We start from the raw sequence: 22,709 nt of genomic DNA, 5'->3' as shown, positions 1-22,709 counted from the left end.
CCCGGCCGGAGGGGACGTTGCGCTGGCTCCGAGAGCAGCAACGCATCCAAGCCAGACGGTTCTATGTCCCGTGCGCATTTCATTTTACCTGCTGCGTAGTTTTCTATCCATTTATCCAAATCTGCACCTCACATTCGCTCCCGTCGTCTTTTTCATCCATCTATCCCTCTCCGCGGTGCATGCAGATATAAGCAACATACTTATTCGTCTCCTGTTTCCTGGTGTACTGGGTCCGTCCAGCTCATTGTGGCGGACGTTTACCTGACAGTATGTACTCAGTGATGCTTCAGGAAGGTTTTCCACAGTAACCACACGGCGTGGCTGCAGTCTGGCTGCGTAACTGTGGGCTGCGTGAGGAGAATATGAGGAAGGAAAACTGCTTTTATTCAATGAAAGTAAGATTTTTATTATTCCTGACCGGTTTATGAATTGGTTTTCATTCAGATGAACTGCTTTGCACTTCAATCTGCCAGTGAATCTGTTACTCTAATCCAAGAGGGGTTTTCAATCGCGTTTAGTTGACAACCCAGCAAATGTTCGCGTTCCTTGTGGGATTCTGGATCCTTCTGTGCGCATTTACACTTATTAATGTGAAAATCCTGCTCTTCCCATAACCGGACTGTCACCCGGGTCAGCGGTGCTTCCTCCAATAATCTTCTCCGGGTGCTTTTTATGCGCGATGCGTGCGTAAATCAGTGGCGCGCTGTGGTGCGCCCCGATCGTCTCTCTGGTGGCGCTATTTTATTAGTTCACCAAGAAGTCCATAAGATAATTGGGCACAGGACGTCCAGCCTCTGAATATCCTAACAGCTTTGTTACGGGTCTTTTTTTCCATGCCGTGCCTTGTCGGAGTGGATCACCTCAGGGGGAGGGAAGCCTGAGACGCAGCGAATCTGTCCCCTCCGCTTTCGCAGTTGCAACATAACGGATTCGTCTCATCACAGTCTCAGTCATCGTGTATTCGTGTTGGTGCGCTTCCCGAAGACGGATGAACTCTGACACCGGGAGCCTGGGCGGGTGTTTCCTACTTGGCACAGCATCAGTCGCCCCAGCTTTGTCCTGAACCGAACCCGACTCTCATCCCTCCTCAGCCCGCGGGCCAAATGCCTCCCGGCTTCGCCCGAGGATATCTATCTTATATCCTGCACCCTGGCCATCATGTTCCTATATCGGCTGACGTGTTGTCAACAAAATTAGGAGCGTGTTGCTTATTAGACACCAGCCATGGAGCGGTTTTCTCGGGCTTGGATTTGCATGTGCGTAGGGGCAGGCACAGTGCGTAAACACGCCTCGAACTCTGGCGAGGCTTTGCTTTTTAATGATCCCTGACTTAAGAGCTCAAAGTTCGCCCACCTCGTGTAAAGACAGCTCCGTTCGACTGCTGCATATTTCAACTGTTGTTGCCTGCCTATAGTTTGCATACTGAAAATACCCCCTTATCCAGAATGATGGGAATAATTTTGCAGGACAAACACTGTAGAGCCTCAAGAAATAGAGGTTCCACTGTCATTTTGAATGATCCTGCAGAATCAGCCGAGCCAAACTTGTTGCACATTCCCTCCCCTCCTCTCCGACACCTTTTTCCCATCACCAGAGCCCATGCTTGATTTACAGCTCAGAGCCCGTCTACTTGCAACCACATCAGAGCTGATGATTTTTCGTGCCGAGGAAACGGGAGCAGCTGCTACATACAGCACACATTGTCTAGATTACATAAAAAGTGTCTGGTGAATACAACATGTCAACTGGCGGCAGAAAGTAGCACAAAGGCCAGTGACAGTGTGATGGTGGGAGGACAAAGTGCAACAGGAGCTCGCAGGTTGCAGGGTTTTACTCGCTGTGATCTGCAGCCAAAAACATTCTGTTAATAATCAATAGAACAATAGTAAGAGACGCAATGAAGGCTGGATGGATTAATGATAGCCTGTAAGTGTGTCACATGAAAGTGGAAGTCCTATTTGGAATTTTCCTTTGTCATGAATGTGTGAAATACATGAGTTTCCTTTGTTTTCCGACTCACCAGCAGGTTTAAAGAGGAATTCAGTGTCAGATTTTGCACGTGATGGAGATGTCACATCTGTCTGACCACCTTTGTTGTTGTTGTCTCTCTCTCCAGTGCGCTGCCTTGGTTGGTGAAGACCAGCCCCTCTGCCCAGACCTCCCGGAACTTGACCTCTCAGAGCTGGATGTCAGTGACTTAGACGCAGACAGCTTCCTGGGTGGCCTCAAATGGTACAGCGACCAATCAGAGATCATTTCCACTCAGTACGGCAATGAGGCATCGAATCTTTTTGAGGTAAGTAAAGCTAACAGTTGTTTTGTTTTTTAAATCTCAGCATCAGTATTTACTATCCATTACTTTATCAGTCATTTCCTTGAGCATTCATAACATGGCAAGTTGCTTCATACTGGGAATTATGGAGGATATTTGCATCCACGGTGGTGGTCAGGAGTGAGCTGATATCATAACATGCCCCAGCAAACACAACCTTTATCACATTCTTGAATGCTAGCCAAAAAACAAAGGTGGCGGGTTTAAGAACATGCTTTCACATAGCTCCCAAGTACAAAATGGGGTGATAACGTGATGAGCGATAAGCCCAGGAGAACCTTGGTCCCCTTGTTTGTATCCACCTTATCAAAACTGAGAGTTTATTTCAGCACTGAGTCAGTAATGCGGCACACATCTAACGGATCGCTCCAGTGGTAAACCCTGGTTATGCCGGTATTGCGAAACGCTTCTCAAAGGTTGGAGTGTAAAACTTTCTAATCTTTGCTACCCCCCCCCCCCCTTCTCCTCCTCCCGTCCGATTGAGTTTTCTTTCTGTCTTGTTTCCTCAAATCCTTCTCTCTTTCTGACGCTTTCTCTCTGCTCTCACCCGGTGACAAACGAAGTCCGCAGAGGGTGATGATCTGGCCAAGGCCATAAAGCCATCGGTCTGGGGACTGACTTCCAGTCCCCAGTTCATTATAAGCCTTTATCAGTGCCAGAGATAGACAAGAAAGACTGAGATTGGATGCTTTTTGCCTCGCCTCAGGAGGAAAAACCCTGTCTGAGAAGGCAGTGTGTGTGTGTGTCTGTGTCTGTGCCTATGGCCCTGTCATGTAGTCACGTTTTCAGGGTCTTAGCGTGTGTGTGTGTGTGTGTGTGTGTGTGTGTGTGTGTGTGTGCGTGTGCGTGTCTCCTCAGTGGTCTTGCAGGCAGCAGTTGATAACAGACTAAATTCTTTCCACGTTTAACCTCCCCAGCACCTTTTTTTTTCTGAGTCCCTTTATATCAGCACACATTCTACCTCTGTGGACCACCCCAATACACACATACACACATAAAGTGGGGGGGGGGGCCTTAAGTACTAGCTGGTGTGACCGAGGCTCCTCTCTCGTCTGAGAGTGATATGGCTTGAAGCCACCGAGTGGCTCTGGGGATGGATAAAAATACCAGTGACAGTGTGTGCGTGTGCCTGTGTCTATGTGTGTGCAACACAATGGAACTTAGCACCCACTGAGGACCGCGATGGGGGACCGAGCTCTCCGCAAAAAGCAGCATGTGACTTTGGAGCAAGCGTCTGCATGTGCACATGTTTGCATCCATGCAAATACTGTACATTGCAGCAAGTGTGCGATGTTTTCACCCAGCCCACAAGCCAGCATGCTATTGTATTATGCTCAGGATATGGAAAGGCTTCAGTTCATCATACGGCAGGACCCGGCTAATCCTACTTAATCTGACAGGGGAAAGTTTGCTGCTCGGCAAGGATCAGAGGGCCGGGGCTGTAGCTGTACTTCCTGCACCCCCCCCTCCCTGATTGGCCTGTACACAGAGCCGAGAAGCATCCAATAAGAAGTTGAAGATTAAAGAACAGGCTAATAACTGGTCAGATTTAAAGCCTGCGAGTGTATTTCTCTGTTGTTGTTTTTCCATTTCCCTTCCCTCTCTTGTGGGTACATCCACTTAATAAAACAGCGTGCATGTGTGGTAGGAAAAAAAGCAGGTAGCGGATTATCAAGGCTGCCTTGAGTAACATGTGTAACAGCTGGGTGCAGCTGTCACATGGGGGCCCCTGGCCATAGAACAACACACTCTCTGGGAGCTTGAACTGACTTTCATGAGTTCAAGTCGACCGTTGAAATGATTTGCAGCTCACACTGTAAAGACCAACTGTTTTTCTTGTGTTGTGCTGTGCCTTTTTATTCAAGTTATAGTTCCATGTGACAGGCAGTAAAGCAAATAAGTAAACAGAGCTTGACTTGGTTATGCAGTACGGCTGGGAACGGAAATATTGCTGCCACATCAGAGGAAATCTTATTTGGGCTTTAGGGGGACAATGGAAATTGTGTGTTGCACATTGTATAAGCAGTGTAGGTGTGTGAGAGTTTCTGTCTCTGTGTGTGTCTGTGTGTGTTTTCAGTTTCTTAAGTAGGATACAGTCTTCAAACAGATCACAAACTGTCCTCTCGCTGGCCTTTGGCTCCATTTGCTGCCACTGTCCCAACTGTCCCTGACACGAATTGTGGAGAATGATACACCCACCCCCCCTCACCTCCCCTCTTGTAGCGCGCATGCACACACACAGACACACACACACACACACACACACACACACAGATACACATAACAGCTATTGCTCCTGGCACAGTGTGTTTGACACCTCTTCAAAACGGGGCCGACTGTGAAAGTCCACTGTCTATTTCGGGCCGCAGTTGTTAAGGGGTGGTCACTCCACTAAGTTCCCAATGTACTGCCAAAGATAACAGCACAGAAGCGTGACCCAATGTGTCTTTAACCGCTGGTCCCCTGCTCGGGTTTCATGTCGAGCTTCAAACGTTTGATTGATGGAAACGTGTCTTGTTGGTTTTGACTTATTTGGATTCTTGGATTCCGACGTGGACAAACCCCCACCCCCCCTACCCCCTAGGTGGCGGTCATGCTGGGAAGCCGCACGCCACATCACACATATACAGATGAAGGCATTTACAGTTGTCGGAGGCCGCGTGTCGGCGCACGTGATTATGCAAGAATATTGGCACGGAGTTGACATGATATCGCTGCCGTACCTGATGATGGACGGACAGGTGGGGGGAAAAGGGACGGGTGAGGACAGAGAGAAGCGAAACAATGGGAGGCGCAGGGACGGACAGAACAAGGGCCAGCAGATGACAGGACGTGGGGACAGATGGGCAGCGAAAGAGACAAACCTTTAGACCAGGCGAAGCTTGGACCTGTGCCAGCTGAACCAAAGCCCATGGATTGGACGTAAAAGGTTGTGGGCTTTGCAGGTAGTAAAATAAGATGCAGAGGCTTAAAGCATTACTCTGATATTATACAGGGACGTGCGGTGTGTGTGTGCACGTGAGCGCACACACCGTATGTGGGTTGAGGCAGTGATGCAAACTCTTTATATTACTCCAACAACAGGAGACGGCATGTGATTATATCAGATTTTCGAAAGGCATTATGGCGTCTCGTCTCGCTTGTTTGTGCCTTCTTGGACAGATGCTCAGGCGCTTACTCTTAAGTAACGGCAGATTGGATTGATTGGGTCACTCTCAGCAGGCTTTGATAAAACATGCCGCGATGAAAACGTTTTCCCCGAGCAGCTCTTTCGTTTCCCCCCCCCGCAAAAACACGTGTAAGCGTAGATTAGCTCACGCACTTGTTGGCGACAGACGCTCCTGTGAGCTGAGACAGGAGCAAAGTCGGAGACCCTGTGAGAGGAATTGTCACGCCCACACACACACACACACGCACAAGCACAGACAGCAGAGACCCTTATTGTCCCTGTTCCTACTCCCTGCTGAATGCCGGTTACGTTTATTTTGCAAATTTATGCTGACATTTGAGAGTACACCACCCGCACCAGTTCACCGCTCCACCAAAGGGTGTATGAATTATCATATTCCACAGTATAATATGATTTTCTCGAGTGAGTCCTATTAGAATACACCCTACTTTCCTCATCGCGAGTTCCCTCCAGTTTTTTTACTGCCGTGCCGATGCGTTGTTTGCACGTCGTGACGGGAGAAATCCTCCATAACTGTCCAAGGCAGCGTCTTCGCACCGGCAACGGTGCTGTTTCAAGATACACAAACGAGAGGGAGCACGGACAAGCAGCCACAGACGTATAGAAGAGAGATGCAGACTCTGGCTGTCCGGGCCCGTGTCGTCTCGGAGCGTCTGTCAGATCCACTCCACAACAAGGGCTCTCAAACCGTCGCCCCACAACACTGTGGGCTCTGCCATCCCGTCTCTCTCTCCCTCCCATCCTGCCTCTGTCTTTTTTCGCTCCCAAGGCAGAGCATTTGTTCCTGGCTGATGGAAAGTTGAAGCTGCAGCGGCTAAACAAATATATTCTGGCCTTCAACAGTCGCCTCTGGAAAGAAAAGGCTGGAAGGAGGAACGGAGCGAGGGGTAAAAAGATCAAATAAAAGGATGGGGAGCAGGGGGGGTCGGGTATGGCCAAAAAAAGAGAAAAAATAGTGCCCTCGGGAATGTTTAGTAAAAAGAGGAAGGGAACATGGTGGCTGCTTGGCTGCCTGTCTGGCTCTCTCTGTCTCTCTCTCTTTTGCTCACACACACACACACACACACACACACACGCACACAAAAACCTACATTCCCAGTAGGCTGCTGCTGCTGATTGAGGCATGGTTTGGTGTTCCTGCCCCAGCTGATCCCCTGCCCCCCAGTGGATACCCATCTCTCTCATCACACCAGAGCCACCCGTGTGTACGTGGGCCAGTGCATCTTTGTGTAATTGAGACACCCCTGCACAAAGATCAGATAGTGGTCTTTTCTGGGCCGACACACAACACAATCATGCCTTTCTGTTTTGTGCGTTCACATGTATGTGTGTGTGTGTGTGTGTATTGGGTGAAATTTACTATTTTTAGTACCTGGGGTAATCTCTACTAAGAGCCTTTCTGGGCTATTTCACTTTAACCTGGCCAAAACACTAAGCCAATAATCCAGCGGCCCCCCCCGACTCAACTCACACATACACACAGCAACATGTGGCAACGATGTCATGTGATAAGACCAGTCTTCTTCTTTGTATTATTTATTAGCGTCCACTTTGGAGTGGGAGGAAGGTATAAACAATGGATAGCTTTTATGCTCGTCCTCTTGTGCAAAAAAACGAGACAGGATGCGCGGGAGGGTGTTTGCATAGAGATGAAATGAACGGATGAGACAGAGAGTGTGTCAGGTAGACGGCCGCGAATAGTGAAAGCAATAGCAGATGGAGAGAAATCAGTGTGAAAACGAAAAAAAAAAAAGAGGAGGGAGGAGAGGTTGGAGTAATTCACGGTGAAGCATCAGTTTTCGAGCGATAGACTACTCCCCCTTCTTCAGGTAAGGCCAATTGATCCCAGGTGTGTGTGTGTGTGTGTGTGTGTGTGTGTGTGTGTGTGTGTGTGTGTGTGTGTGTGTGTGTGTGTGTGTGTGTGTGTGTGTGTGTGTGTGTGTGTGTGTGTGTGTGTGTGTGTGTGTTCTGTGCCAGCAGATACCCAGCAGTGCCAGTAGCCCCGGCCAGCCCTTCTGCTCTGGTAGATTTAGCCACATTCTGTCTCTTTTAACGCAGGTTCGAAAGACCTTTATTGATTCTGAACGATAAATATTGTTTGGTGATTAATGACAAAATAAAGGCGCGAGGGGGGGGGGGCCTGCTGGCAGATATAACAGAGTGATTTAAAGCCAGAAATGTGCACGGGCAGCATCTCTGACCACACCTTGCGTCCCCTCCGTTTGCACCTTACAATACACTGATGTCATAAACCTGTAAATATTAAAACAGCAAGGTGGGAGTTAAATCAATAAAGACCAGCAAATACAAGATCTGATGGTGTAGACACATTCTTCATGTTGACTAGGGCTGTTGTGAAGTCATAACGCCCTCTTGGATTAATCAAGGGGAAACAAAAAGGACATATAAGCATTTGATTAGTCTGATTACTCTTACAAGGTTTTGTTAATGTTGGTAATTTCCTTTCGACACGTCTCTGGCCCTGCGCCCTGCAATCTTGTACTGTACATGTGAAGGACTAGTTTTCCCTGGTTGAGAGTCTATTTTTAAGAGCTTTGTCATCCATGCAGAAAAAAAACCTCCATTCTCACTAAGCTTTATGATGTGCACTGCATGCTTATAGCTCCAGCTTATTTCCCCCCTGAAGCATTTAAGTCTGCACAGGCCTCAAATAGTTCAAGAGGCTCTCTGAGGCTCTGCTGATGCATGAGTGACTGGATGCTTGGATGACTCACTTGCTGCCCAATCAGTAGCTGCTGAGTCTAATCTGAAAGCAGAAGCTTTTACAGACATTTGATCTCCACAGATAAAAAAAAACAAATTCCTCCCATGCTTCTTTTTGTAAAACAAAAACTTTTAAGTGCAGAGTTATTTGCTTGAGAATAAGACTAGATTCAAAGTCATGCATTTCATGGACGGATATAGACACAGGTAAAAGCTTAACTCCTCGCAGTCTGATCGCTGAATTAGACATAAACATGGTTATTTGGCATAAGCACAGCTAAAGCTGATCAGGTGACATTGTGAATTGGTGTATCAGGGATAAATTGTGTCTGCCCTGATAGAGCTGTTGACCTCGGGAAGTCAACAGCTCTAAAATTGTCTGCTTGTTGATCAGCTCCTCTCACAAGACCATTTTCAGGCAATCCTATATGGTCAGTTAGGGCTCTTTTCATGTGGCTGTGGGCCGCGTTGTATAATAAGTCGATTTGGAAGATTGGGAAGGGATTTCGAGTGTCGGACGATTGTCTTCAAGTGGTCAGTGGTCATTGATCATTTAGCATTTGGCAGACGTCGCACAGTCTACTAGTGTGTGCAGGTGTGGTGGGTACGCTCGGCTAAACGGAAGCTGTGAAAAGCGAAACATGATCAGCCTTCCGCGGAGAACAGATCCTAAATTAAGATGAAATACGGCTCAACATTGGATGTTGATGCTTCAAAGAGAAAGCTCCTCAGGCCCCCCTCATATTTTCCCATAGTGTCGAGTAGTTGCTATCGTATCGACTTGCATCCACAATTGCTTTGATTTGTTTCGTCCCCGCATCGAATCCCCTCGCGCGACATGCAAAGGCTTGTGAAGTCCTCCATGTTTGACCACTGCCACCACACGTGCTGCACATACACATATGCCACTTGAAAGTGCGCAGGGTAAAAAAAAAAAAGAGCCGCTCCGATAACATGCTCGCAAAGTCACGACACGGATAAGAGGCAGGCACACTGCAGTGTCCGCCTCCTACCTGGATCCAGGAGTGACAAGGCACCCGCTCGCGCACACAGAAGTCAAGGTAAAAGATAATGCGTTTATTTAGTAATCAGCAAATAGCTTTTATGCAGCGGGTAAGTGCTGAAGCCTGTGAGGCCCCGATAAGATCGTTTGCTTTCAGGTGTTTCCCTGTCGCACCGCGTATGGCGTTGAGTGCAAATTGAATAGGGTGACCTTCTTTGCCGCAGAATCAAATTGACTGCATTTCCCCCAAAAGATTCTGCCATTTCAATTACCATAAATTTGTGATATTGCATCCTCTGTCATATGCACAAACACGTGCGCGCAAAAGAGAGAAACACAACGAAAGCCGCCATATCTTGTCCACCGTGCCCCGGCCCTCTTTGCATTGGCATCTTTCCGAGGAAGACATTACTGTGACAAATGAAACTCCACAAACCCTCGATGGGCTTGGCAGGCCCTGAAAGGTCAGGAGCAGCATTTGTGTGCAGGTGTGTGTGTGTGCGTGCGGTGTGATTGTAAGTATATAAAGGTGGTGTCAGTGGGGGATAATAACATTGGGTCCGCTGTGCAAAAAATAAAAATGTCTGCTCAATTCTGCTCCCCTCGCAAATCTATGTAAATGTCAAAACCAAAGTGACCGTCCCTCTGTGTGTGTGTGTGTGTGTGTGTGTGTGGGTGTGTGTGTGTGTGTAATTCTTTTATGGACAGCCACACTGCTGATGACAGAGTCACATACCAGCCAGGAAACGTGACAGGGTCTATTTTAGCAAGATGGACATTAGAAACAGTCTCTATGCTCCTTTTTTCGCTCTGAGCTTGGTCTGCCCCCTCCCTGTGTTCCCCCGACACATTATCAACAGTGTAACAGTATGTTCAAAGGCCCCTTGCTTGGTGGTGCACATTCAGAGCTGCCGACTTAAGCAAATAGCTATTTGCATGCCATTAGGCGGAAAAAAGCCGAGGAAAGCACCATTCCTCATCCCATCTCTGCATCTTGCTGAATATTCCTCATTCTCGGCTCCAAATCTCTGTTCTTCCTCTCCCTCCTGCTGCGACCGCCAGAGCAAGTCAGAGGCAGAGCAATCACAGCAATCAGTGTTTTCTCGTGCCAAGCCGATTGGGAAGCGGCTGCCAAAAACAAAAGAGTGAGTGTCCAGTCATTACGATGGTGTGCGACTCTGCGGTGTTAGCAAACGGTGGCTTGGACCATCTGTTGGACGGCTGGAGGAGGAAAACAACAGCAGCTCGGGGCAGGACTGTAGATAGGGAGGCTCCACCAGGACGCCCCCCCCCCCTGTAAGGCTGTCAGTTGTTTGGATAGCTGTTTGAGAGTGTGTGTGATTTCATATTAGCACAGGCTTGCATGCACTGAATTATGCGGTTGGATCACAGGGATCCATTGTGCTTTCGTAGAAACGTACGCAACCGACTGCGTGATGTTTGACCCAAAGTTGGAACAAAGGTGCCTGGTGGGCGTGAAGGCATGTGACAGCCTCAGCTGATCCCAGCAGATGTGTGGCAGAGTTCAGGTGGTTGGTTTCAGCAGATTTTCTTCCAGGGAGAACCAGAAAGAACAGCAGTGTTAACATCCCTTGGGTCGGTGTCTCAATTGGATCCAGTCTCTTGTCAGGATGTGTAACAACAGTTTCTCTTTCTCTCTTTGGCTCACAGTCACTCGCGGATATCTCCCCCTCTCACTTTCTCCTTCCCCCCTCTCTTCTACCCCCATCAGCTCATCTGATAGGCCTCTAACAGTCTCAAATGGTTCCCAGGAGATGCATCATCTCTGTACACACACACACACATCCCGGTCCTCATTGATAGGTCGGACCGTTTCCTCGCTGATTTATAACTCGCATGGCCTTCTAAGCTGAGACAGACATCTGGCACCTAAACAGCCTGCCCCTGTATACCAGCACTTAGTCTTAATTCAGAGAGTTTCCATTTTTGTTTAACCGGAGGCACAAAACAGTGAATTCCTGCCAGGATGGAGGGATTATCGCACGGCCAGTTGTGGCATTACGGCCAAGTAGGTTGAAGTTGGCTGAAATCAGCCGCCTGGTGCTCGGAGTGGACAGTATCTCAAACACACAAGGTAGCAACAACAGAGGAGAGACAACTGATAAATACAGAAACATACAGTGAGTGTGATGTGATTTTGTGTCCAGAACCCTTCTAGTCCACAGGATCATTTGCTAAGGAAAGTGTTTCAGAATAACGCAGCGCTCTGTTGACCACGTAGTCAGGTGGAAAAAACGAGAGCCAATCAGAGCAGTCAGTTTGCTGCAGCGTGAAGAGGTTTAAAATGTAGTTTTATGTTTTGGGACTGCGTCCCCGCCGCCTCACACACAAACACAGGCACACAGGGGGACTTAACAGTGTTATGTATGGTTTCATTGCTCCGTATAGGCCATAATCACCCTCTCTACATCTCAGTGAGCTCATGCTAAATGACCAGACGTCTCTGGTGGCTGCCATGATTTGTCTCTCCGCCATGCATCCCGCCATACCTTACCCTCCCCGCCTCCCTTTCCTCCCTCCTTCCCCGCTGCCATATGTTGTGCCTGTGTGACCGGCCGACATGTCAGGCCTGACTAACACCTGAGCAGCAAGGCTGACTTTGATTTATTTCCTCTGAAATCTGGGGGCCGTGGGTAATAACACAGAATGACATTATTTGTTTATCAAATCCAAGGCTGCTTTGCTTTTCGAGATGTGACGACTTGATACCGCCACTCCTACTTGCCGCACATACATTTACCCCCCAGAATTTCTGATTGTGCCACGATTGTGCCAATATGAGAAGGTCTGGCTAGCTTAACCTCATCCAAGGGAATGCTTTTGAAATTTCGACAGAGCAGAGAGCAGACACAAAATATAAAAGCTGGGATGAGGCAATGCAATTAAATTGTCAAGGCGCAGATTTAACCCCACCATGCAATTTGGGGGCCAATTTATTACGAATATTTTCTGTCTGAAGTGCTCGCCATTCCTCTATTTGCAGAGAGAGTGAGCGAAAGAGAGTGACAATAAACAGAACTTTAAATACCAGCTTACCCATTTAAACAGAGATATCTTTCCACATCCAGAGTGTCTCCCACTTGTTCTGCCTCTCATTTGAAGATATCAGCGGGGCTGTTAATCTGCTGAAGCCTCATCTTGGTCTTATTCAGCGATCAGGTCTATCATTCTGGCACTTTCACAACACATTTGGTTCCTTTTAACATGTAAATGATGCATTGCCCCGAAAAGCTCGTTAAAATTTGATCCCTGGCAAATTTGCTCAGGAGCTTGGAATCCTCAAGAAGCAATTAGCAGATTTAATTTGGCCATTTGCCCCAGTGTTCAGGAGTGAGTGTTTGTTTAAAACAGCACCTTCACCTTCCGTTATCAGCTGTGTGAATAGTATCTGCTGGAACACAATGCTGTGTTATGGAACTCAATAAAAGTGTTGAAGGCAAGGGCAATCTCAAAGACGGGCTGCCTGATAACAAAGGGGCCTCACCTAATAATGAACAACTGGAGTTGTTTCTCCGACGTGGGGAAGCTGGGGTGAAGCAGGGGAGAGAGTAGCTCTGCCAGCACTTGCCAGCATGTTTTATGGCTAATTGAAGCATTTGGAATAAAGCAGGCTCAAAATGGCACCCTTTAGAATTGGAGCGGGGTTAATATATTGTGATCCCACAATTAGCCCAGGATTGTTAAGATCTCTTTAATTCGGTGAGGTCCATTAAGCGGGATGGGCGAGAAAGTGCTCCCGCCGAGACAAATTCTCTCTTCTCTCTTTGTTCTTGCTGCCCTCTTTTCCTCTCAGCAGCTGCTGTACTAATCAATATAAGTGGACATGGCCACGAGCAGGTTGCCAGGTTATCCTGCCGTCACCCCCTTTGGGGGCCATAGCTCCTGAAGTCCACCCACACACAGATTTTGTTTATAAATAAACAAGGGGCGAGTGAGTCATTGGCAGTAGATTGACTTTGGTGTGGATACTCCACAAGGTGCGGTCCTTCAGTTGGCTCACCCTCCTGTGGAGGAGTAATAGATCATGCTCCCACCGGAGTAGAAATGATCACTGAGGTTTGCTCTTTACCCCAGTTTCTCAAATCCCCACTTGGCCTGTGAGTGCCTCCACTAGAGCCACAGCAGCGGCTGCAGCATGATCGTCACGACTCAGGGTTTTACAAGTGTCTCTTTCAGAATACGAGAGTCCCTTCTGGGTTATCTTCGGGGATACAGTGTGCCTCTGGGAGCTTGCCAATTGGTGGAGGTTTTTGAAACAAGATTGAAATCACTACATTTGAGCCACAGCCTCAGAAATTCCCCCAATCCTCTCCAAACCATGTCATAATGAAGCTTGCACAGCCCTCTCAACTTCTAATGTAACTACTGTCACACAGTGGCACAGGCTGTAATTTCTACTGAGTGTACAGTCTTGAACCTACTGGAGTGAGGTGAATAAAACGACACCAAAATACAGCATTGCTTGACTGGTTGGTTAGCTTGCACCTAAATAAATGTCTGGCTCGTTAAAGACTCATTTGTAATAATCCCAAGTGATCCTACTTTCAATTTCTCCTGCGAGGATGTATATGTTTGGGCTGAGAAAAGGCTCCGGATTTATCAGCGGTTAATATACCAGCTTAGCGCTCAGGTAATAACTTGGGATGCTGGAAAATGGCGAATCTTTGGTAGCGCGTGGTTCCAGCACAGTGGATTTGAAGCTCCTTGCAAGTAATTAAACAGCATGCCACCTCATACAGAGCAATTTCCTGCAAGGCATTTGCTCGCCAATCTGGCACGGCCCCCAGTCTATGTTGTGTTATCTCAGTGAAATATGTCCACTTTATCATTTTTTAATAATGACTGAGTGCTCATGTTGTTAGGAGAGAAATCTGTTCAATGAGGATCAGATTAATGTTTTACTCATTGTTAGCTCGCTACCTGCACGTCCAACATGTCAATGTGTGCCATAACGGAAAATTGGAGGAGGGAAAGCATTAAAATGGCCACCGTGTCTTTGGCGAATCCGCAGCTGTGCCATCCACGGTGGGTGTGTAATTGCGTAAAATCAGTGGGGTGGACGGACACAAGTGGGTGGGAAAATTTCGTGCATGTGGGAATCCGAGTCTTAGAGACGCCGCGCTGGTATCTGAGAGATTGGTGGCCACCTCAGCATAATGATGGCCGCACTCCGTTGCCGAGCGATGATAATCCTGTCGTGTGCATAAAGGGATTTGTCGGTGTTGGACTGGCCAAGGAACATCCCACGGTGCCGACGCTGTTTATCTTTCCTCCGTCTTATAGTCCCCTGGGCTTTCATGGCCCTGGAACTTACAGTTCCTGTTGTCACTTGTCACAAGTTGTCATTCGTCTGTGCAAAGGCGCACACACACAGACACACACAGACACACACAAACCCATTGTCAGGAAAGCTGCATCCCCCTCAGTCTTAATATCCATCTACTTTTCTCTCCTTACATGCATAGTTATTATCCACAGCAAAACTCCCATGTCGATAGCTGGCATCTCCCATCTTTCATCCCTCACTCGCACTATCCCTCTCTATATGTTCATCTCTCCCTCTCTTTATTTCTCACACACACACACTCACTTATAATCTCAACCATTAAACAGCCAGCTGCAGCAAGAAAACAACTCCTCCGGTACGTCAAAGAGGAGCTGAGTGGCAAGAACAAGCTTTATTTTTCTTGAAATGTTGACGGTAACCTCCCGCCTGTTGTGAGCATCAGCTGTCATGCCGATATTTCAAATGTTTCACATTTTGTCAGCATTAGTGGGTGGTAATTCTACTTATCTGAGGATTGCTTGTGCACATCTTGTCGGCAAGTCGATCGTCATAAGAGAGGAGGAGAGTCAACTTCCACTCGTCGTTTCCTTTACCCCCAAACAAACCCCTCTGTATACCGCAACACACCCCAATCCACTCCTGTCCTCCCTGGATACTTGCTACTTGTCAGCCCTGGTAATGGGTTTCTTGGGGGAGATATTATTTTGGTCCAGTAAGCTGCGTGTTTAAAATATGAGTGACAGCCTTGACTCACTTGCGCGCAGAGTGAATTTTGTTTTTAAAAAGACTGCCAAAATAGAGCCAGCTCAGCTGCTGCTGCAAGAAAAAATCTTCCCACTCTATTAGCAATGCAAGCCTGCATGCAACCACCCACTATCTTTACTTACCCCAAGAAAAAAAAAGGAGAGATGCAACTTCCCCTGAATAAAATGTCCTATTTTTCCTGTCTCTCTGTTTTTCTGTCTCTGTCTTCCCCCCTTTTTCACCCTCCTAAGAAGATAGATGAAGAAAATGAGGCCAACTTGCTGGCAGTGCTTACAGAGACCCTGGACAGCATCCCGGTGGATGAGGACGGATTGCCTTCGTTTGAGGCCCTGGCAGATGGGGACGTGACCAATGCCAGTGACCGGAGCTGTCCCTCCTCCCCCGACGGCTCGCCGCGCACCCCAGAGCCTGAGGAGCCTTCCCTGGTATGACCAGCAGCTCCTCTTTCTCATTATTCTCCAAGTCACTACTCCAGCATCAAAACTGACACCTGACCTCCCACCATGCACACACTGTTTATTTGGTCCAGTCCATGGCAGACACCAGATAACACTCTTCAACAAAGCTGGGCACCAACACTGGCAGTTTTTGAATTCTGCGTTTGGCAGCGCCCAGTCCACACTCCGCCACATTTGTCACAATGTGCTCACTATATGTGCAGTGAGAGCATGCGGATGCAAGGAGTAAATGAAATGGATCAGTGTGTTTGCTGCTCAGCGCTAATTACGTAACGGCGCTATTGTGGCGCCGGTTCAATGATATGAACGCTGTAGTGGGACGGTGCCATAGGCCCAGAAATCAAGCTGGTACACAATGAAAGTAAAAGGGGGGGGAGGAAAAGAAAGTGATCTCATCTCATCTACTCTCAGTAGGCATCAACTAATCCCCCTGTGACCAAGTCATCACTTTTGGCAAAAAGACAGGCCTCTCAAAAGAGAAAAGGGAAAAAAGAAGCCATTGGGTTAACTTAGTTCTGTCTTGTTTATTTTTACACAGAACCGCACCATCTGGGCGTTTCTCCAGCTTAAAGGCTTTGACCTAAAATGTTTTGTTATGTTCCGTTATCGCCCATTTTATTCCATGCCGGTCCCTTCCAGATGACCTTTAAGCCACATGCCCGAGTGTGTTTATTCAATCACATTTGAGAGGCCTGACTGTGTGTGCACAATAACACCTGCACAGGAAGGAAGGAAGAAAAAAAAACAACTTAAATTGCCCTGTCACATATTATAAATTGCTTAAAAATCTGTAATCTTCTAAATGTGGGAGTGATTTTATCTTCTCTAACCGCGGTCTCTTCTGTTGCTGCATTTACAAAAGCGCAGGCTGTCTAATTGAAAGAAAATGGTGATTTGCATAACCCGCGCTCGCTCTCCCCCCACTGCTCCCTCACCACTTTCTCTTGTTCTGTTTGGGTCCGTTTGCAGCTGAAGAAGCTCCTTCTGGCGCCCGCAAACTCCCAGCTCAGCTATAATCAATACACAGGTGGCAAGGCACAGAACCATGCAGCCAGCAGCAACCACCGGATCAGACCACCACCTGCCGTCGTCAAGGTAGGGACACACAAACGCACACACACCCACGCGCATACAAGCACATGCACTGCTTTGCTGCTTATTTCACTCATGTACACACACTTTTTTTTGTTTATCTGCCTCACTCCGCTATTCCTCTCCGGTTTCTTGCTCTCCCTCTCCTCTCTTCTTGTTTTGGTGGCCGCCTTTAGAAGATGTTAGACTACTGCTCCAGTCGACTCTCCCAGGGGGCCGCCCCGTAATGAAAACAGGCTGATTGCTGTTGGGCTTTCTAGGCGATGCTTCGGCACCATTGTCTCATTAGCTCCACCATTTATCCCGCCTTGGTATTGTGCCTGTTAGGAAAAAAACAGCGTCGGGCGCTCTTGTGGCGAGATTGACGCCTTGAGATGACAAGATCAATCAGATTTGATATTCCCATTAGATGGCTCTCAAAGGAGCTTTTTTCTCTTAAGGGGTACGGTTGGTTGAGATTAGATTAAGTCAGTGCAATATGTTATGTTTATTAATATGAAGAAATAAAAGTTACAAGTATTTGATTCCAGCTATCTGTTTAGATTTCATGTCTAAACCTGCGATACCGTATGTTCAGTGTCATTTGCAAACTGATCATTTTGTTTTCCCCAGCGCATTAAAACCCTCAGATCGTAAAAAGCGTCTGTATGATAATATTGTGTGGTAAACACAGACACAGACTTTGTGTAGTGTGCGTACTATGTTTGCACATGTGGTGCGACAACCTTCCTCACAGTCTATTTTCATACCGTGCCTTTGAGTCATCTGGAGCACGGCGAATGAGGGCTCCCGGAGGACATGGTGTGCGTACAGAGTGGTGCAGTGGTGCTCGGAGGGCCACGCAATTAAGATGATGGGCGGACCGCACTCCCACCATTGCCTCCCAGACAGTTGGGCAACCGCTGTGCTCGGGCTGCCTGAGTCACTCCTTTAGCCCCTCTCTGGCTCCATCTCTCTCTGCTTTTACTACCAGTGAGCGAAACCTTTTTATTTAAGCAAACTTAATACTTTTTTCTGTCTTTCCTTCTTGCTGTATTGCACAGACGGAGAGCCCCTGGAATGGCAAAACGAGAGGGGGCTCCATCACACAGAACCGCGCGGTGAGGCGGCCTTGCACTGAGCTGCTGAAATACCTGACGGCCACCGATGACATCCTGCTCCACACCAAAGCCAGTGAAGCCAAGAGCACGTGGGGTGGTGCCAGTGGCAGAGACAAGAGCGGCCTGGGTCTTGGCGCCTCTTCCTCCTCCTCTTCGCCGTCCTCGTTATCCACCTCCTCGTTCTCCTCCCTCTCCTCCACCTCTTCGTCTTCCTCCACCGCCTCCAAGAAGAAGTCAACTGTGCCGTCTCAACAACAGCAGCAGCAGCAGCAGCAGCAGCAGCCGCAGCAGCAGCATCACCAGCGAGGTGAGAGCCGGGCTGCAGGCGAGTGTAGTGTGGCTGGTGTTGGGGCTGGGAAGTGGCAGCGTTGCACTCACGATGGCGGTGTTGAGAAGTCGGAGGGTGCCTCTATCCCTGTCGGCCACAGAACCTCCACCTGCGGCCATGCCTGCCCCAAACTGGAGCACGGGCCGCCCAGTGAAGAAGGAAGGCCGCCAGGCGATGCGGGCCGCCTGGCCGCCGCTAGGTTTATTAGGTATATGCATTCTTATTCCCTCCCTCCCAGAGAGGTGAGTCACAGCTGTGAGCATTGCCGAGAGGCTGCGGGCGCCACTCAGGCTAGTAAGGGCTTTGGCAGGCAAGGCCGTAGCAAGAGCAGTGTTGCCAGCCGTGCACCTCACAGGCACATCACAGTGACTATTAGGAAAAGAGATGGGAAGCTGGGGCACCCCTTACTTAGCCAGCTGCTCACCTCCAAACAGAGGCCTGCTCAGTATCTGACCCACCTTGTCCCACCTAAGATCGCCCCTTTACCCAGAACTCAGGGCAAATTAGCAGGTAAGAGGTCTGAGAGTACATCCCAGGGTGTTTCAAAGGTGGAGGAGGAAGAGTTCAGAGGGACCAGTGATTTTAAAAAGCGGGGAGTAAGTCAAGCTGAAGAGCCTGACTCAGGGCCTCTGTTGTCACCTCTTGCCTTAGACCTAGAGAGATGGGTTAACCAGCTAGATCCAGGGCTAGACATTGGCTTTGGACTAGAACTGGGGTGGCCAATCCAGGGGGGCTGCGGGGAGGATGTTGACCATAATGATGATGATGATGATGATGTTGATGATGATGACCTTGTCACGGGAAGCCCCGCAGTGGTGCTCTCACAGGGGCCACTCTTCCCAGATACTAGAAATGCAGAGCCCACCCTTCCCTGCATCATACAAGGGCAAGGGCACCCACACAGGCAGGCGCTCAGCAAGCACCCCGACGACCAGGGCCACCCGTTGTTAGGTAATCATGACTGCATCCCCCCCACTGGCCTTATCTCTGCTCTCTCTTCTCCCTCTCCTGCTCTAACCACTTCCCAGTTTGACTTCACTAACCCCTATTCTAATTCGAATCTAACAGTCATTCTGAGAGCATAAACAACAATGACAACAAACAGCCTGCTTGCCAATGCTTTTGTGTTAATCCTGGAGGCATTCTTCTTGAAATTGAAATTGAGTGAAGTTAAAGAATTAAAAAGAGGGGGTGGGAAAAGGGGCGCGCCTTGTCTTGCTACTGTACGTCTTGTATTCATAAAGTCGACCCTTGAACCTTCCTTTGCTGATTGAGCTGAGTGTGCCGAACATGTACATTTAGACTCAGAGCCCGGGTGCTACTCTTTAGCATCGTGCTACTAAAGCCACGTTCCCTTAGCTGGAGCACAAGTCGGCCAGAGCCTCGGGCAACTGCACAAGCTTCCTTGACTCTCCTTTCTTCCTTCTTTTTTTTTTTTCCTCCCCTCCTCTGCTGTTGGTGCATGCGATTATGACTTTGATGTCCAAGGAGGGGCTCACCCACTGTCATGTGTCTTGTTTGTGGCATTGTCTCTCTATGTCTTTACTCCATTCCAATCTGTTTGTTGTCGGGTTCGTCTGAGTCCCAGACACCTGCGAAACATGTGCCATCACTTCATCCTGCCTCACAGATTTAACAAGTCTATCCTAAGAGAATAAATTGTTAGAGCGGGGTCAATCTAAAAACATTTGCTTGGTACTATAGTGTCCAAAGACAAACTTTTTTCCAACTAGGAATGGGTGTTATATTTTTAGCGATACCTGCATCTATTAGGCCAGCTTGAGATTAATAGTTGCAGAATGTGGACCTGTTCTCTTCTGCTATGAGTGCTATACCTAGATCAATAATTACCCATGCTCCTTTGTGTTCTGCAGCCAAACCAACCACCTTGCCACTTCCTTTGACCCCAGAGTCTCCAAAGTAAGTGTGTGAAGTTTTTCCACCTTATTCTAGGCAAAAAGCAACAACAAGCAAAAAGTCAAAGACGACTATATAGACTAGCATCCAACTTGAGGCATTTTTTTGTGACTCATTTCCATTTTCTTAGATCACAAAAAATCTCACTCTGACATTAAAAGTAAAATGCTGCCCTTTCTTTTTGTCTTCCAGTGACCACAAGGGATCACCGTTTGAGAACAAAACCATTGAATGCACATTAAGTGTGGAGATTGCTGGAACCCCAGGTGAGCATATGCTAATTGTTTAAAGCAAATGTACTTATTGTGGGAAAAAAAGAGACTGATCTGTGGAAATCCTCCCCTCTTGCTGCCAGTAATGGGTTAACACTGCCTTTTCAACATCTTGATAGTTCCATCACAGTTTAAAGTTCAAGGTGAAGGCCTAGGAGAACATTTATGTGCCTGAGTATTGATTAGGCTTTCCAATCTCTCCGGGGTTTATTAGCGAACCCCTCCCATCCTCTGCCGTCTCCCCTCCCCTGTTAGTGAAGCGTTAATATGCTTTCCTTCTCCCTCTATCAGATCCTAATGCTCTCTGACTGACAGCTTACTTAGCCCACACATCATAGGAGAAATGAAATGGCATTGTTTTAATTGGTTTTTCTACGTAATCTAGTTTTGCCTGTGTGATCTGTACCATCTTTACTCCTTCGCCATGCACACATTTAGATCATTTGGGAGTAACCTTCCAGCATTTCCACTTGCATATAGTATATGCTGTTTTGTAAATATGAGGGTTTTTCATCATCCTTTTGTGTTATTTATACGTCATAGGAAAGATAATCTGCATTTTTGGGCCACATTATTTCTCTCTGCGGAAATTATTAATGATCCCCTTTAGGATTTATTATCTAAGGTCAATAAAAACAAAACTGCAGCCCTTCAGCCTCTAGAAATATGTAACGTTACATTGGTTTCTTTAGGTGTTTATTTACTAACCAGGGAAATGGTCCTGATCCATATCTCATGTCTGCGCCCTCTGCTTAGTGGGGGATGGAAATGTGCAGCACGTCAGACCCCCAGGGGGTCTCACTCTTGTCCTCCTGACCCTGGTCGAAGTGCCATTTAACTCTTTTTGTGTAGCCAAGCCTGCGGGGTCAAAGGTGATGCTTGTTGAGACCTTAAGAAGGCAAAGAGCCGGGCCGCTTAAGCTCTGGGGCAATCGAGCACAGTTAATATTTCTTCCCGTTTTACTGCACGTGGGCGAGCCTGTTGACCTGTGGCCGAATATCAGGCGTCCGTTCTGTTCCACCGCGTCCATTTTACAAGCGCGGTCAAATAAAGTCCTTCACCTGACTGCGTGACCCGCTCTGTGCAAATTTAGGATTGAATATTAGCAGGAAAGTCATTAGTCCGGAAAGCTCCAGGTTACTGAGCCCCTTTCCTACTTAGGGATTAGCTTTTGAGTCTTGTGCTGTATGAGACAGATGGATATAGATCCCAGTAAGCAGAGGGGGAAGCTTTTAGGTCGGGAGTTACATGTCCTTTGCAGATTTAGACTAACATTCCTCTTGAATAGATATTATGCCGGTGTTACTGATAACCAGGTTGAAGCCAAGTGGGGGGGCAGTCTCACCCTCCACCTTCAAGGCAGGTAGACGACTCAGTTATGGAATTTTCCATGAACTGCTGCCAGTGACATATTTTTTTATGACTTTATGATGAGTTGTAGTAATGGTGATAACTGCTGCTTAATAGAATAGATAAATGGAATTATCAGTTGAACATAGACCTGTACCTGGTGTGCTGAGCTGTTGTGTTTAATACTATATAATAGCACCCGTTGAACTGTTGGTTGCATGTTTTCTCGACACACAACAGGCAGCGAGACCCCCGGGGATCGGACTGTTCAGGCCTAATCTCTGCCAAGCTAATAGATTTACCCTGTGCTGCCGTGTTGTCTTTAATTACTGTATCTCATGACACTGGGGTGGTCTGTGTGTTGCTATTTGCACGGCTTACCGGCGGATCAACTCTTTAAGCCCGGAGTTGTTATTCGCTCCGAGGTCTCCTCACAATTTACAGCTGGACGAGAGAAAGAAAAAAAACCAACCCAAAGATTATAAAATACCCCTCTTTTCTTTCTGTCTTGCTCACTTGCCTCATCATTTTCTCTCCGGTGGGCACATGATTGGTGTTGGTGTCTGCGGATCGTCCATCACCGGCGAGATTGACTGAGAGGCACATATTTATCTAATTCTGATTTATTTCACCTCCATCGCTAATGGCTCCTAGTTTATGACCCCACACACACATTGTTTTGGACAGATGGTGCTTCATTGGCGAAACAGAAGTTCCTCAGGCATTGTGCAGCACCTCAACCCCCTCCCCTCTCCGCTTTTTCCGTTGCTCATTTCGTTGGCATAGAGCATTCATGTCTATGTCTGCATCTCGAGAATTGAGAGGAGGAAGAGAAAGATGTGAGAAAAGGGGGGGGGGGGAAGAGCGGGG

The 22,709-nt window shown here is 47.8% G+C and overlaps 1 protein-coding gene across 6 annotated transcripts in view; it reads left to right on the top strand.

The window, feature by feature from the left end:
• ppargc1a (peroxisome proliferator-activated receptor gamma, coactivator 1 alpha) overlaps positions 1 to 22,709 on the top strand; it is a 37,706-nt gene that overhangs the window by 823 nt on the left and 14,174 nt on the right. For 2 of the 6 annotated variants that reach the window (XM_035148961.2, XM_035148965.2), the window contains exons 2-7: positions 2,117 to 2,296; positions 15,553 to 15,747; positions 16,750 to 16,875; positions 17,916 to 19,251; positions 20,175 to 20,220; positions 20,410 to 20,483. In XM_035148961.2, the coding sequence (XP_035004852.2) occupies positions 2,117 to 2,296; positions 15,553 to 15,747; positions 16,750 to 16,875; positions 17,916 to 19,251; positions 20,175 to 20,220; positions 20,410 to 20,483 (1,957 nt within the window). The remainder of the gene's footprint in view (positions 1 to 2,116; positions 2,297 to 15,552; positions 15,748 to 16,749; positions 16,876 to 17,915; positions 19,252 to 20,174; positions 20,221 to 20,409; positions 20,484 to 22,709) is intronic. The other 4 variants (XM_035148968.2, XM_035148962.2, XM_035148967.2 and 1 more) reach the window with 4 other exon arrangements.

This window comes from Hippoglossus stenolepis, chromosome 23, assembly GCF_022539355.2.
Source record: "Hippoglossus stenolepis isolate QCI-W04-F060 chromosome 23, HSTE1.2, whole genome shotgun sequence".
NCBI lineage: Eukaryota > Metazoa > Chordata > Actinopteri > Pleuronectiformes > Pleuronectidae > Hippoglossus > Hippoglossus stenolepis.
Note: the sequence above shows the minus strand (reverse complement) of the source record. Positions and strands in the feature narration are given on the sequence as shown.